Genomic DNA, 16,555 nt, shown 5'->3' on the forward strand with positions numbered 1-16,555 from the left:
GTGTGAATAATTTAGCACTGGCCAATAGCGGGGCACAAATTTGCATCCGAATAGCGGGAACTCTTTGCACCGTGCATTTCTGTGCTGCAAAGAAGAAATGCATCCTACAAAGGAAACTGCAAATTGGCGGGAACTCTCCTGCACGCAGGCTCTTAATTGCAGCAGAACACTCTGCTGTGCAAAGGAGCTCTCATGTGGCCAGGAAATTCCATAGTGCCGAGGCACCAAAAAATCGCTGGGTTGTGACAGTGGTGACGTGGTGGAGACACAAGGTAGCCTGGTGCTGGCTCTGGGTGGCTGCACCTGGACAGGGAGAGGCTTTTCCCCCAATGCTGAGCAGCCATTTCTCCCCCCCATTGCCACTGCTCAGCCTGGACGGGTGAGCCTAGAGCCGGCACAGGGTGCATGGGGTCAGGGCTGTGCTGGTCCCTACCTGTACCATGGGGCTGGGGTCAGTGGCAGCAGCAAAGGAGCTGCTGCAGCCGGGCTGCCGAGAAAGCCCAGAGAATGGCACTTCAGCCCAGTGGGACTGAGGAACCTGCTGAGGACCAGATAAAGCCTCTCCGCAAGCAAGATCAGCCCAGCACGAAGCATCTGGCCATGCCCCTGCCCGGCTGCTGGAACAGCGAGGGGGGACCAAGCATAATGGGGCAGGAGCCCCTTCCCAGTGGGGGGGGAGGGGGATGCTGCGGGAAAAGGAAAGCAGTGGCAGTGCTGTGGGGGGCTCTGGCCCCCTCCAGACCCCAGTGCTGCCACATGCAGCCCGCCGCAGCTCTGCCCACCCCGCAGCAGGGCCCCCCACCAGGAAGGGGCTTGCCCTGCTGGACGTTATGATGGGCTGCTGCCCCCAACAAGAGCCCTACCCCCTCCCACTGCAGTGGCCCAGCCGGGGCACAGCCAGCCCATAGGGCCCCTTGGGAGGGGCAGGGATGGGGTTCATAAATTCCTAGATTGTAAGGCTGGAAGGGACCTTGGAAGATCATTGGGTCCAGCCCCCTGCACCAAGCAGGAAAGATAACTGGGGGTCAGGTGACCCCAGCAAGGTGACTATCTAGTCTCCTCTTGAAGATTTCCAGGGTGACTGCACCACCTCTGGGGGGAGCTTATTCCACAGTCTGGACACCCTGATTGTGAAGAAGTTTTTCCTAATGTTGAGCCTGAATCGATCTTCCAGGAGTTTGTGGTCATAACTCCTGGTTTTCCCCTCAGGTGTCCTGGTAAACAGTTGCTCACTGAGCTCTTGATATACTCCCCTACTGTAGTGATAAGCTGCTACCAGGTCCCCTCTCAGCCATCTTTTCCTCAGGCTGAAGAGTCCCAGATCCCTCAGCCTTTCCTCATATGGCTTGCCATGTAGGACTCTGATCATACACGGGTGGCTCTTCTTTGAACTCTCTCAAGCTTGTCCATGTCCTTGTTACAGTGTGGTGCCCAGAACTGGCCGCAGTACTCCTGCTGCTGTCTCACCAGTGCTGAGTAGAGCAAAAGAATCACCTCCTTGGTTTTGCTGGAGATGCATCGATCGATGCATACCAGAGTATTATTGCTGTGCTGGCTACAGCATCACACTGCAGGCTCATATTCATACTGTGATCTGTTATTACCCCCAGGTCCCTTTCATTCGTGGTGCTAGTTAGTTTGGTGCTGCCAAGCCTGTAGGTGTGTTGGGGGTTGCCTGTCCCGAGGTGGAGCATTTTACATTTCTCAGCGTTGAACTTCATCAGGTTCCGATCTGCCCAACTTGCTAGCCTGTCTAGGTCTGCCTGTAACTGTAGTCTATCTTCAAACATGACCATGCTTCCCTGTAACTTGGTGTCGTCCACAAACTTGGCCAGTGAGCTCTTCACCCCCGCATCCAAATCATTAATAAAGATGTTGAAAAGTACTGGACTGGGTTATTCCCGTTCCCTCCATCCTTCTGCAGACAGCAGGCACCTATTCTGCCACAGGGATCCAGTCTCCCCGCTACCCTGGCTGCCAGTAGGGGTAGAGGGGAAACTAACCCTGCTTCCTGCCCCCCTCTGCCTCAGGGGCCATGGTGCCCAGTGCCACAGCAAGAGTGGGGAGCAAACAGCAGCCCCCTGCTGGTGGGACAGAGAGGGGGGAATTAAACCCCTCCCTGTCCAGTTCAGTCTGGACTGGCCATGCCCTCCTCCTCACAGCTTCCCTGCAGCTGAGGGTGCTCTCTAGCGCCCCCGGCCCCTGGCCTGAGCAACTGCAGGCATGTTCCTGCATGTCTGTTTTGTTACAAGCCAGTTCGCTCTCTTCAGGTTAAGCTAACTTGCAAAGGTTGAACCAATTCAGGCTCCAACTTTTTGAATGTCTGTCCCTAGCCCTGGTGATTCTTTGCTGTGACTCCTGTCCTGGGGTTAGGCATCTAAGCCACGTGTCCTTTCTCACAGGAAAAGAGAGAGAGATTCCCTCACCTTTTTTTAGGCTGTAGCACTATGGTTAGAGGGAGAAAAAGCAACAGACTGATTTAATAGTGTTATGGTTAGGGTAATTTACATGAGAAGTAAGGGCTGGAGTCAATTCCAACAACAACTCCAAAAAGTAATTGTTTATACGAAGTAGAACAAGCTCTAACAAAAAATATTGAAGGGCTTACCTCTGAATACTCAACAGCCTGGTTATTCAAGCACTCTTCCAGAGAATAGGAAGGAGGCCTGGCTACAACCCCCCATCTACCATAGGTCTTAAACTGAACTATGTAACAGGACATACACACCAGGCAGATGGACACATGTTGCACTTGTGCTCCGAGAGTAAAGGGCTACAAGCAAATGATTGTTGTCATTGTCAGTGAACTGAAAGGATCTTTACTTGTCATTTGTATTATTTTTACAACAGTAATTTAAAAAGTACTTATTTTATTGTAGTATCAGTGGTAGCACAGTATCCTTCAACAGCTTTAAAGTCTATTAAAATTATGCTTTGTCAGCTTTATTTATTCCTCACTTGCAAACTATAACCCTGGCTCCAGTAGTAAGTATACAACAGGATACAAAATCCTTCCAGGGCAGTTCATCTTTGAACACCTTATTATCAACATTTAATGAGTGTACATTGTGGTATAGTAAAATATATACAACTCAATCTGGGCTTGTATTTTGTTTTATTTATAATAGGTTGTACTATAATTTTACAGGTTAATTGTTTGTTTTCCTTGCATTAATGTTGAAATCCTTATGAAAGAATAGAGTAGTATGAAAAAATATAATAGAATTTAATGAGGATAAATCATTAGGTTTCTATCAAAAAGTATTCATGTAATATCATTCTATGGAAATGACTCTAAAACATAAATAATTTTATAGAGATTTACATCCTTTGTATAGTATTTTAAAACATCCTTTAAATATAATTTAAAGAAGAATCTGCCATAGAATCCTGTTGAGCATATTGTAATTGAAAAAGTCTGTTGAATGTATCGTTCTTTATTAAATTGTATTGGATTTCTGCTTAAGGGAACCACAGTCTAGAGCCATCTTGTCCATGGGGGAATTATTCAGAACAGAGGATGGTTTAGTGTGCTCCCCTTGGACTTGGGAAATAAAGGGTTGGTTCCTTGTTCCCTTATGCTCCCGTTGCATTTGGGCATGCCACTTAGGACCTGGTCCAAGAAAGGACTTACATGCCTAAAATAGAACTTAGATGATCTTTAGGGGCAGATTCTTATTTCACTTTATGCACTCAAATAGCAATTAACTGGCTGGGTAACTGCCATTTTTGCCACTTAAGCATACTTTGATATCCTTCTCCATGTGCAGTATGGATGCATGAGTACTGAGTTGGCATACTTTTGGAGCTTGCCACCTGGACAGCTGCAAGAGGGAGTTGTGAGGCCAGGAAGAAAAAAAACAAACTAGAGGTGTTTAGGAGATGGATGCTGCTGTAGAAAATAGCAAGCTCTGGCCTCTGATCTGGAACCTTGTTCCCAATGAGGCAAATGCTTCCACACTGTTCTCTGTTTACTTTATCCAGTGAATGTTAAATGCAAAGTGCAGTTCCTCAGCTTCAAAAGGAGTGCTGGGACAGGGGTCTTGGTCATTAGAGCAATACGGTGGAAAGCTAGAGTGAAGGGAAGCTTAGAACTTGTCTCTCTTGCCTTTTGGGCAAGCACCATTAGCTGTTTAGCTGTGGGGAGATCAGTTTTGTCTTCTTTTTTTTTTTTTGTAGGCCAGTTTTTGGACATCTGGTTATGTATGTGTATACAGAGCTACATACCAGAATGCAGCCTACTGCACATGTCCAGTAGCTATGTGGACACTTGCATGTACATACTGCATGTAGAATAGGATCACACACTGTGTAGGTACCAAAAACAGTAGTTATGCAGCTAGAAGACTGTCATTAGGACATGCAATAGGATTCCACCCTAGGTACCCAAGTCCAAAGTCATGATTCAAGAAACCCCTACACTGCAACCACCAAACCCTGGAAGACACCTCTGTTTGGTCCTAATGTTCTATAGACATTAGGAGTGCCTATAGACATGCTCGCTCATGTTGTAATTAGAACACATCAGAGCAGACTCAGTCAATCAAGTCTGCTCCATGGTCTAATTAGAAAGCTCCAACATAGCCTCACCATCACATGTATGAAGCCTCCGCATTTCAAAATGGCTGTGGGGGCGTTTTATCTAAACCTCATCAAATGAGCTTTAGATAAAGCATCCCATGGCCATTTTGAAATGCGCAGGGGCTTAATACATATGATGATGATCCATTTTAATTAGAGCAGCTGCCCAGGAACCACTCTAATTAAAACGTTCCATCCCACCCCATAGCACATATATAGGCTTCTGAGCATATGTAGAACTGCCCTGGCCTCAACACCTAGTTTCCTAGGTTCCACCTAAGCCGCCCTATAATTCAGCATTGCACCTAAATCCTCTGAGGGACCCAATCCTAAAACACACGGTGTGCAAAATGCACTCATGTCTGATTTAATCAAAAACTTGGTTGGTGGGAATTCAGAGCCTCATTTTTCTCCTTCCAGCTGTAGGTTAGGCTGGGATGTGGGGAGAAGTGCCCTCTCTACTTCTTCTGTTGAATCTGTGTCACTATGCAATCAAAAATGCAAAATTAATACTGCCAGGAAGAGCATGTATAAGAGGCAACATGCCTTAACTAATGGTGACAACATTCAGCTGGGAAGGGGAGTCCTAGGTTCCCATCCCTGCTCCCAGAATTACTTCTTTTCTCATCCACTGTGTCTACTGTAAAGTGCAAAAATGTGTATAAACAGTGATTGAAGCTAGGTAGTGGTGGAAACACTAGTGCATAGGCAGCTGCTGAGTGCCAACTGATAGAAACACAGGAACCTGGGGGATTAGTCAGTAACTGGGCAGTAGTTTTGAGAAAGTTGTCATAATTAAATGGAAGACATATGTGTGAATAACTTCAAGGGTCCAAGCCAAGCTCTCAAAGGGATTGAATACAACGGGAGTTAGGTTCTGTGGCTTGCTTACATACTTTTGAAAATCCCTCTGGGAGTCTTCATGTACCTAAATACCTTTGAAAACCTGTCCCTTAGTGTCCCGTGTATAAAACAGGCATTATAATATGCAAGGGAGCTGTGATGACAAAAGCATTATAGACTGTGAAGCACTGAGATACAAAAACGGAAGCTCTATAAATATCTCAGACAGCTATGAGGGCTTAATTTCAAACCAATATCAGTGGCTGCTTATTAACCAGCTGGAGACTTCACTGTGGGACAAATTACAGTACTCTGATCCTTTCCCAGCCAAAGAGCTGAGAGACTAGGAACAAGAATCAAGAATGTGTTTAAAGCATGACATTGCACTGAACTTTTCCAGCTTGAGAGACTTGTGTATTTTGATTAAATTACTATTCTGTTTCTAAGTTTTGTATGCTACATTGAGGCCTGTTCTTCTTACAAAACCTGCATGTAACTTCCAAAGGGATTATCTCACATTTATTCACAGAAAAATAGATTCACTTTAAACATGATTTATCATTTTAATTATAGCTAAAAAATGCATGTTAAATTCATTACATTTACATTTAAATCAAAGACAGTATAAAGGATACAATGTGTTAATGTTAAAAATATTTTATGAAAATAACAAATATGAGAGCATTAATCTGTGTGCGGTGGCAAACGCATTGATTCAGCCCACTGAAGAATAAAGATTATCATGAATAAAAATTTGAAATTAATATACAGTAGTGGAGAAGATGATTACATATTCCTGAACTCTGTACATGAAGCTAGAGATGCATCTTGACATGTATTAGTGTTTTTAATTAAGTTAAATCATTAATTGTTATTTACCAATTTTATTTATTCTCTATCTGGTGGAAAAGGCAGTTGTGTGGAAAGCAGCTTCCGAAAAGAGATACGGGTAAAGAGCGAAGGGGCAATCAGCCCATAACCATATGCATGCTTTCATTTATCCATCCCCCACCCTCTTCCCAGATCAGTAGGATTAGTATTCTCAGTATTTATATATTAATATTTTAAGGAATAGATAGTCTAAGAACATTTTAAGGTATTTGTGCTTACTATATACCCACATAGTAAATATCATTTTAAAGCATATAGGCTAGGGACACAAATTCCATATAAACCAGTATAAGTGATCAGAAGCTAGTTCAAATCTGTAACACAACAGTGCACATAAACCACTTTCAATGTGGCCAAAGCCAGTTTAAGATAAACCTGTAGGGATATAGTATCAGACTTCACTTCAGTTTAAACCAGTTCAGTGAACTTCTGTCCCAGATCCCCTCCAGATTCAAGTTAACTATAGTCCCCCAGCATCTCAGGATATTTGCAACCCCCCCGTAAACTCTCAAAGTAAATGACTATTCATTTGCTTATCAGTTCAATCTATGCACTTTAGATTAACTTGTAAAGATTGAACCACTTCAGCCTCTGGCTTTTTGTATATCTGTACTTAGCAATAGAGTTTAGATTTGCACAAAGTTAAAAAAAGTGAGATAGTCTGAAAAAAACCACAAGAAATGTTTTAAATGCAGTCATAGAAAAAGCATTATGTGATACAGTGTATGCCATCTACAGGAGCTACACATTTCTCAGAGTTACACGCAGTTAATGAAGTACAATACATGACATTTAAAGGTGCAGCCCAAGAGCTGGGATTGTTTGATGACGATACAAAATAGAAACACATCTCAGATGAAGCATCATCATTTCAGATGCCCTCTCAGCTCATGCAACTGTTTGCAAACGTGAGTGCATTTGAAGAACAAACAGAACGTAGGCAATTTTAGGAGCAATTTAAGCACAGTTTCTGTGAAGATTTAATAAGAACAATGAACAAGAAAGAGGCAGAAATGCTGGTTTTAGCAGAGATCATTGAAATGTTGAGGCTGAACTACGTTGAGCCTGTAAAGCTGAATCTATACCACGTCAGATAGTTTACTAATTTTACTAGAGAATTAAATCACAGTAAAGTGAAAACATGGCTGGCCAGCAGTTGTATACCATAGCCAATGAGGAACAGAAAGTAATAACGGGGAGCTTGTACACATGACACAATTACCATGTACATGTGACAAAAATGTCACTTTGTGTGGCTTAATGGTGTCATGCTGTATACATGCAGGGGTTTGCGGGATTTTAAATGAGTTTGCATAGTTGCAAACCAAACTACAGACTGATATAGTTTAGTTTACAATGGTGTATTGCAACTATTAGTCAGCTCACCCCCCAGGCATGGGAGAGATGATCAGGTTCTGCAGAAAAAAAGGAAAAGGTACCTGCTGAAGGCAGAAGTAGTGAGGGGCCCGATCCTTTTTTTTCCTCACTGGAGCCTGCCTGCCTCTTCAGCAGCTGGGAGCTGAGCTGCTGGTGGGCCGAGCAACCCCTGAGCTGCAGGGGCCCCAGTCCTTCCCTCTGCAGCAGTGGCACCCCCTGGCAGCACCCCTAGTGGGCTGGGTGCTGCCCCAGCTCAGGGTCGGGGAAGACTTGAATTGGGCCAGGTGATGCCTCTGAGCTGGGGCAGCACCCAGCCTTTTAGCAGCCCACTTGGGCAGCCCCAGGGGGCATGGAGGAAAAGAGCAAGGCCCTCCACAGCTTAGGGGCCACTTGGTCTGCTGGCAGCTCGCCCACTGACCATGGGCAAGTTCTGGAGGGAAAAAAAACCCAAAAGCATTGGACCCTTCGCTATAACAGTGATGGAAACACCTAAATTGACATGGTAAGTTTCAATTAAAAGCCCAGTGTTTCAATTTAGGGGACATAAAATGCAACCTTAAGGACTAAACTCCCATCACGTGTACAAGTGCCCATAGACACCATTGTCGAAGCTCTGTTTAATCTGTTGAAGTAGGTCCCAAAGCATTTTTCATAGATGGACTTGATAGATGCAGACTTTCAAATGTCTACTCCATCTGCTCCATTGACAGGAAGTGTATATTGCGCTGCTGTTGCATGGAGCGGTAGTGCTACAATGTTCCTTAAAGAAGAGAAAACTGTACATAATCACTTTTAGCTTTCATTGAATTTCCACTTCAAGTACCAAAGTTCAAAATGTAGAGTCAAATGTTATTTGTCGATGTAAATATGTCATCCATGACATATTTGATGACCCATATTTTCATGTAAACTCAGTGTAAATACACACCTATAATTGAGAGCTGTCTTAAGACATCAGTACTGTAGAGACATTTTAAAATATTGAATCCAGCAGTGGCTGAAACAGATGAACTTGCCTATGAATGGAGATTGCACTTGATCTTATCAGAGCACCATAAAACCATGTTTCAAAAGATGGAAACTTGAGTGGTTTTATGGTAGTGACTTTTCAGAGGAAGCCATTCATTGCAGTTCAGATTCTGCATTCTTTGCCCCAAAAACGAATACTGCAATATTATAAATGATGACATAATTGCTAGAATTATTGGAGGAGAAAGAATATGCTTTAAATGTAGATGGTGTAGATAATGAACATGGTAATGAGAATATCCAATATCCAACCAAGTTTCCCAACAGTTTCTCACTAAGCTATTTGCCTCACCACAGGTTCACACACAAGGAGGGAACTATTGTGATTTTGGTACAAAATGTGAATCTGAAAATTATGTTAATCAGCATCACAACACTTATTGTAAGAAGACTTTATGATGATCCTATAGACATATAACATACTCTTTTGCCAAGATTCACATTTTATTAGTCAGGCACAGCTCTGCCTTTTAAGATATACAATGCAATTTCTTATCAGAGTAGCTTTTGCAATGACTATCAACGCAAGACAGGGGCAAATAGAGTAGGTATTTACCTACCACAGTGCTAAGAGTGAAATTATTTGACAATGTGAAAATGCAAATTATTCAGACAAATGAGCAATGATCATTGCCAAAATTGGAAGGTGTTTACTGGAACAATGTGATATTCTGCAAAACCCTCCAGTGAAGTTCATAATTTTAATACGCCTCTTCAAGATCACATGCTGTTGATCTCACCTTCATGACTTGCAAAAAATTGATCAGCTTATGTTTGTTTAATTATGTGTTTAAACATCCTTTTAAGCCTACTCCAAGTTAAGCAAGTGAATTCAAAAGGTAAATGGACTATGTCAATATATTTTAACCCAGTTTTGTGCTAGGTTTCTCTGGAAATTTTTGGAAGCAAATTACTTTAAATCTTTCAATCAGCTGTATGGTGAGGTTGAAAAGAGTTAAAAAAAACCAACAAAAAAACCCTGCTACAACTGGGTCAAACTTGTATCCAGAACTGGCATGTTCTTCTTCACTAAAGATTTCAAAGTTTTTTACACAAACTTTACACAAATTTGACACAGAATTTGGCTGAAGATAAACAGGAAAATCAACAATAAGCCAAATGTTAAAAGAAAAACTGTAATGGAGAAAAGAAGAGGAGAAGTTGCAAGAACAAATTAAACAAGCTTGAGTTGATCAATGGTGTGATGTATTTGATCATGTGTTACAACCTGAAGCATCTTTTAGCTTTAAGAGCTCGCAGTTGGCAAAGAAATTTGGTATAAAGAGTTATTCAAGAAAGATGTGTAAAGCAAATTTCTGGCCATGTTTCTAAGGAAACACCCACACCCATATCCCATACCTTTAGTTTGTCTTGGAAATATAATTTAGCCTTTGTGATATGCAAAGGGTATTTTTCAACTGCAGATTTTTGGGACATTCTTTTTCTTTCTAGCTTTGATCTTCACTGATAGCCTGTCTGCCTTTGGAATGTAATACAGCTGCAGCCAGGTTCTCACACCTGCAGTAGGCAGTAGCATAGCTGGATGTATAACAGAGCTGGACCAAAGCTGCAAAACATTTTTAATGAATTAATTTTGGCTCTGTGCTCACCCTTTCTCAAAGGAGCTTTCACTAACTTTCTAACAAATGGTGTGAGTGAGTGTGTTATTGCAAGTTCTAACAAGTGAAGGGGACTAACGCCTTTAAAACAAATATTAATGAACAGAGTATGTTAGTTCCACTACCTGAAGGTTTTTTATGAAAATGCTCTGCCTGAAGCATTAAACTCATCCACTAGAGAACAGATCTTGAACCATGGGCTGGATTGTGACTAGGCCCATCCAGGGGATTAAGAATTTCCTCTTCCATCCCTGCATCTGACTTCTTAGTGTAGCTCCAGATAAGCATTTCTATAGATCAGATTTTGAATATATGCAGTAGTCATGAAGGAACTGGAAACTGAAAACTATATGCAGACATGTTTCTTCCATTTCTTTTGAATAATGGATGCTTTTAAGATAATTGTAATCTGCTTGTGGACAATTTGCAAACAAAAGGAAAAGTGGAATTCACTGTATTTGTTATTCTTTGCCATCAATTACCCATCACTTTCTGAGACCGTGTGGCCTTTACTTGGGCCACATGAAAATACCTTGGTAGGCCAAAATATTAACAAAAAAAATCAAAAACCACACTGAAATCAGAGAAGCACATGGTGGGAGGGGAGGGGAGGGTCACTAGCCATAGTTTTCTCCATCGCCTGCCACCTCTGTTAGTTGTTCTTCCCGGGCAAACAAAACTTGACTATGCAGCTGTAGTGTTGTAAAATATATTTTGAAAGAGGATCAATTCATTTGTTTCATGAGTCTGCATTTAATAAAAAAGAGAAGCACCCAATCTTGTCTTTTTTCTAGACATTTAATGAAAATATTCTGTTGCACTGGAACATAATAAAGATGTGATTTCAACACACAGATGTTTAGCAGTAAGAGCCATGCTTTCATTCCTTTGTGCAGTGCTCAGAACTCAATGTACTCTAAAACTTTTCTTTTGGCTATGACATGAGCTAATGTCAAAGTAAATGAAGATCTGACAGTGAATCCATTTCATCACTGCTGATGCTCATGGTCATTGCAGGCCTGTTACTAGCTATCTGATCATCTTTTGAAATTGTGCTTTTGATGACCCAGGCTTATATCTTCTAACAAAATTATTGGTATGATTGAATATTCAGAGGAGCAGAAAAAAGTGTCTTCGTCTTATATAGTATGGTACAACAAGAGGCTTCCAGTTTTCTCAAGCAGACTGTCCAGTGAGCTTCAGTAGGCCAAATGCATCAGGGTTGTAACTGTTGATTTGATTTGCATAACACCAGGGAAAACCTGTCTCGGTGTATCTACTGAGCTTTGTGCTTAGTACAAAACCAATTTATCCCGATTTGAGCATTCATACAGAATTTTCAGAAGAGACACTAAGTCTGATTTTTCTCCTTCCAGTCCGACCAATTGTGCTGTGTTTAATCACCATTGCTGTATGGGGAAGATTTTTCTGGCTGCAAAATCTGAATATGGCAAAACCCTCTGTGTTTTTCCCTTAGGTTGGATGATAGTGTACGTGGCTATCGACTTTCTTAGGCATAAACGTACCTTATACTTTAGGGAACATGCATCCATGTAATGAAGCATAGCAGATAGTCATGCATAATTTGGCTCTTATCTTATGTATTACTGTTTGTGAGACAGCAGTGGGAATAAAGACATGCTTGATTGTAGGTACAGGATAATTTTTTCTGTATCGAAACTGATGTTGGCCCTAAATTTTACCTTCATTTTTATTATTTAATTTCTTTTAATTATTGCTATGTAGCACTTATCTAGGGTTGCTCTTTCACCCTTATGCAAGTGAGCAATGTTCTGCTGCCTACCAACCATTCCCCCCTATCTCCATCCTGAAAAGTTTGTAGAGTGTACCATCACACCTATCAGATGATCATAGGGTCAGGAGGATCAGACTTGGGTTCTGAACTTGCTGTTGTCCCTGGTGCATCTCCATTTGGCTTTTTGACAGCAGGTCTTCACTGGAGGTATTCTCACAGATTCACTCTAGGCTGATCAATTCCCACTTTATCCCTATACACGCCTCCATAAGGAGCCCAATGCAGAGCCAGGAAATTATGCCATAGGCCTGGCTTGAGCAAACCTCCCATATGTGATGGTCATTTCTAATGTTGACATAAGGGTGACAATCCATCCTACTGCATATGATATCTCCAAAAAGTGGTACAAATTCCACTATTCCTGTGAGACAGGTGGGCTTGTTTCATAGCCACCTGTTTAACTGATGCCCCATAATGGTCTTGTTGAATGATGACTTAGTACTGTCAACATCTATTATTAAGTCTCATTATTTATGTGTATTTAAAATAATTTCTGATGCAAAATAGCAAAACATGTATAGGATGAACCTGTTTTCCTTTCTGTTGCTTTTCAGAAATTGAAGCAAAGGAAACGTGTGACTGGTTACGAGCTGCTGGATTTCCACAATATGCTCATCTCTATGAAGGTATGTTGTTGTGGATATTTCTATTGCTATAACTCCTAAAGTGTCCCATGCATTTCATTACGCACTCCAAGCCTGCACAGCTTACAAGCTATAGTGTTGTCAGTTCACATGATGGTATTGTGAACAACAGGAACTGATTTTCTGAAAGTCTTCATTCCTGGAGTCACATGAGTACATAAACATCTCTAATTTCATTTCTAAAAAGTGAGTTTCTTGTCTTCATGTTATGGTGAAAAGTTTGATGCTGGGTGCATCTACACATGCAATTAATGCAATGCAATAAACTCCAGAACCATTTGAGCCAGAGTACACCCCTCCCAGGTGCACTGTTTACATATGCACCTGGGACAGCAGCAATTTGAGCCAGGATGGAGCACCCTGGGCTGGCAGTGGTCATGGGGAATCAGACCCAGGCTCTGGGTGACAGCATCAGACAGCAGAGGGGCTGGCAGGAACTGTGGGTCTGGCCCGTGGCTAGCTGGCCTGACTGGGCACAATTTGCACCTGGTGGTCACCATCTACATGTGTTTAATCAGACTTAATGCTATCTTACAGCAGAGTTAGTTAGTTTACTGCATCCTAATACCAGCAGATGGTGACACTTTCCTGTGGAGCTAACTAGTCAACTCTGCAGTAAAGCACACATCTAGATTCACCTACAGTGACCTCTGCGAGCCTCAAAGGTTCACAAATCAGATGAGTTAAAAGAGCCCCAAAAGCAATTTTAATAAATTCTTCATAAGTTTGAGGGCTGTCACTGCCAGTTCTTCCTCTGCTTGAATCTGTGAGGTGTCTGTCTAGGTGGGGATACTCACAGTCAAGGTTTCCATGTACATCCTGGTTTGGCACTGTGGAGACTGCAGCTTGAAGTTTCCTTTCAGTGACAGCCAGATGGGAGAGGGCCAGATGGGAATCTGGCTATCTGACTACTATTCCACAGTGCTCATCCATGTGGGCACCAGTGATACTGCCGGGGTGACCCTGAGCAGTTCAAAAGTGACTACAGGGCTCTGGGGGTAAGGGAGAAGGGGACAGGGGCTCAGGTGGTGTTCTTCTTGATCCTTCCAGTCAAAAAGAAGGGCCTAGATGTGAGCGGATGCATCCTGCAGATCAATGCATAGCTGCGCACATGGTGTCACCAGCAGGGCTTTGGCTTCTTTGACCACAGGATGTTGTTTCAAGGAAAAGGATTGCTAGGAAGAGATGAGATCTTTCCAGATAGGCTCTCTAACCTAGGGAAGAAGGCATTAAATTCGGTTTGCCAGGGGTGGAGACCAGAGCCCTGAGGTAAGTGGGGAAGTTGGATGACCTGAAAGAAGCACAAGCAGGAAGGGACAATAGGGGAGGCCTTCCCATTCTTCCTGAGAAAGTAGGGCAACTGGCTAGTTACCTAAGGTATTTGTATACAATTGCATGAAGCCTGGGAAACAAGCAGGAAGAATTGAAAGTCCTCGCATAGTCACGGAACTGAAATGTGACTGGAATAACAGAGACTTGGTGGGACAGCTTGCATGACTGGAGCACTGTCATGGATGGGTATAAACTGTTCAGGAAGGACAGAAAGGGGAGAAGAGGAGGAGGAATTGTACTTTATGTAAAAGAGCTATAGAGCTCCAGGATGAAACTGGAGATAGGCCTGTTGAAAGTCCCTGGGTTAGGGTCAGAGGGAAGAGCAACAAAGGTAATGTCATGGTGGGTGTCTGCTATAGACCACCAGATGAGGAGGAAGTGGTGGGTGAGGCTTTCTTCAAACAGCTAGAAGAAGTTTTCTGATCATGGGCCCTGGTTCTCATGGGGGACTTCAGTCACCCTGACATCTGCTGGGAAGGCAATCCAGCCATGTACAGACAATCTGGGAAGTTTTTGGAGAGCATTGGGGACAATTCTCTGGTGCAAGAGGCTATGTAGGAGCCATGCTCTTTTTGACCTGCTGCTCACAAACAGGGAAGAATTGGTGGGAAATGTAGTAGTGGATGGCAGCTTGGGCAGCAGTGATGACGAGATGATTGAGTTCAGGTTCCTGAGGAAAGAAAGGAAGGAGAGCAGCAGAGTAAGGAACATGGACTTCAGAAAAGCAGACTTCAACTCACTCAGGGAACTGATGGCAGGATCCCCTGGGAGGCCAGTTTGAGGAGTCTAGGAGAGTTGGTGGTACTTTAAAGAAGCCTTACTGAGAGCACAGGGACAATCTATCCTAAGGCACAGGAACACTAGTAAGTATGACAGAAGACAGGCTTGGCTTAGCAGGGACTCTTCAGTAAGCTAAAACACAAAAAGAAAGCTTACAAGAAATGGAAACTTGGACAAATGACTAGGGAGTAGTATAAGAGTGTTGCTTGGGCATGCAGGGATGAAAGCAAGAAGTGCATTTGGAGTTAAAATTAGCAAGGGACGTGAAGGGTAACAAGAAGAGTTTCTTCAAGCATGTCAGTAACAAGAGGAAGATCAGGAAAAGTGTGGGTCTCTTACAGAATGGGGGAGGCAACATAGTGACAGATGATACAGAAAAGGATGAGGTACTCAATGTCTTTTTTTACCTCAGTCTTCACAGACAAAGTCCGTTCCCAGACTACTGCATCTGGAAGCATAGTTTGGGGAAGGAGGTAAGCAGCCAACAGTGATGAAAGAACAGGTTAGGGACTATTTAGAAAACTGGACATATACAAGTCGCATGGGGATGGCTAGGATGCACCCAAGGCTGCAGCAGCTCAAATAGAAGTGGTGCAAATTTGAGCTGGGGCTTTTTGCCTCAGCGCACATGCCCAGACATGCACTTTGGTGTGGGGCAAATTGTGACACTTGGGGCAAAATAACCCTACCTGGCTCCTCCTGGATCTGCAGCCAGGGGGAGCTAGAGCCCGGGGCCAGCACCTTGTCCTGTCCCCAGCGGTAAAAAAAGCTGCCCTCTCCTAGCCCCATCAGTACAAAAAGCTGTCCTGTCAAGTAGCTCAGGGCTACTCGCTCTCAGGAGTTTCTGGGCCCAGCCAGTGGTACCTGGGGACAGTACCCCTTGGGCCAGCTGAACTGCTGAAGCAGCCTGAGCTGCACCCTCTACAGCAGTCTGGCATGGGGGCTGCTGCCTGGCTGTGACCTGCTGTGTACCTGCCAGACCCAGATGGGGACTGCACAGCCAATAGAGGCATCTGCCCCTCTGGGCCAGCTGCCAGTAGACTGTGGCTACAGGGTTGGCCTTTGTGCAGCACTACTGCCATGTGTGCCCCTGCCTGGCTATCTGGGCAGCTATCACCCAGAAGATGTTCCAGGTGTGGTGGCCTGCTTTGAACTGTCAAATCATGACCTCCTGGCCCCAATTGCCTAGGAGGTCAGCCACCTCCAGCTGGGTCCCAGGTGCCAGCTCTGAGCAGGCAGGGTCCTGCCACTGGCCTCCCTAGCAGAAATTCTTGTGTTCCCTATTGGAAAACTGAAAAATCCCTGATCAAAAATCCCAGTCACTCTGTACAATACCCTGAAATCTATGCTCCTCCATGATTAAAACAAAAGACCACAAGAGAGAGAAAGAGAGAAAGTCAGAGACAGAGACAGCGATCAGTTGGGCAATGTTTTATTGATATATCTACAGTGTTAAAGCAATTTGGAAGCCCACCAGTGTCTCTGTCATCATAATAAAGTGAATTCTAAACACCTATATGCTTTGCTGCCCCCACAGGGGACACAGCCCTTCCAACAGGGCAGGGCGGGGCAGGGCAGCGATTGTGGGGAATGCGGCTGGGTGGGGCGGGGCGGGGCAGGGCAGGTGGGGGATGGGCCTGGAG

General features: G+C 43.6%; 1 protein-coding gene across 6 annotated transcripts in view; it reads left to right on the forward strand.

Moving 5' to 3' along the window:
* Nucleotides 1–16,555, forward strand: part of STARD13 (StAR related lipid transfer domain containing 13) — a 499,481-nt gene that overhangs the window by 428,018 nt on the left and 54,908 nt on the right. For all 6 annotated transcript variants that reach the window (XR_003094657.1, XM_025207089.1, XM_025207090.1 and 3 more), the window contains one exon: nucleotides 12,711–12,782. Coding sequence is in view for 4 of the 6 variants with exons in the window: in XM_025207089.1 (XP_025062874.1) it covers nucleotides 12,711–12,782 (72 nt within the window). In the remaining 2 variants the exon portion in view is untranslated. The remainder of the gene's footprint in view (nucleotides 1–12,710; nucleotides 12,783–16,555) is intronic.

This window comes from Alligator sinensis, unplaced genomic scaffold (genome assembly GCF_000455745.1).
Source record: "Alligator sinensis unplaced genomic scaffold, ASM45574v1 scaffold406_1, whole genome shotgun sequence".
Lineage (NCBI taxonomy): Eukaryota > Metazoa > Chordata > Crocodylia > Alligatoridae > Alligator > Alligator sinensis.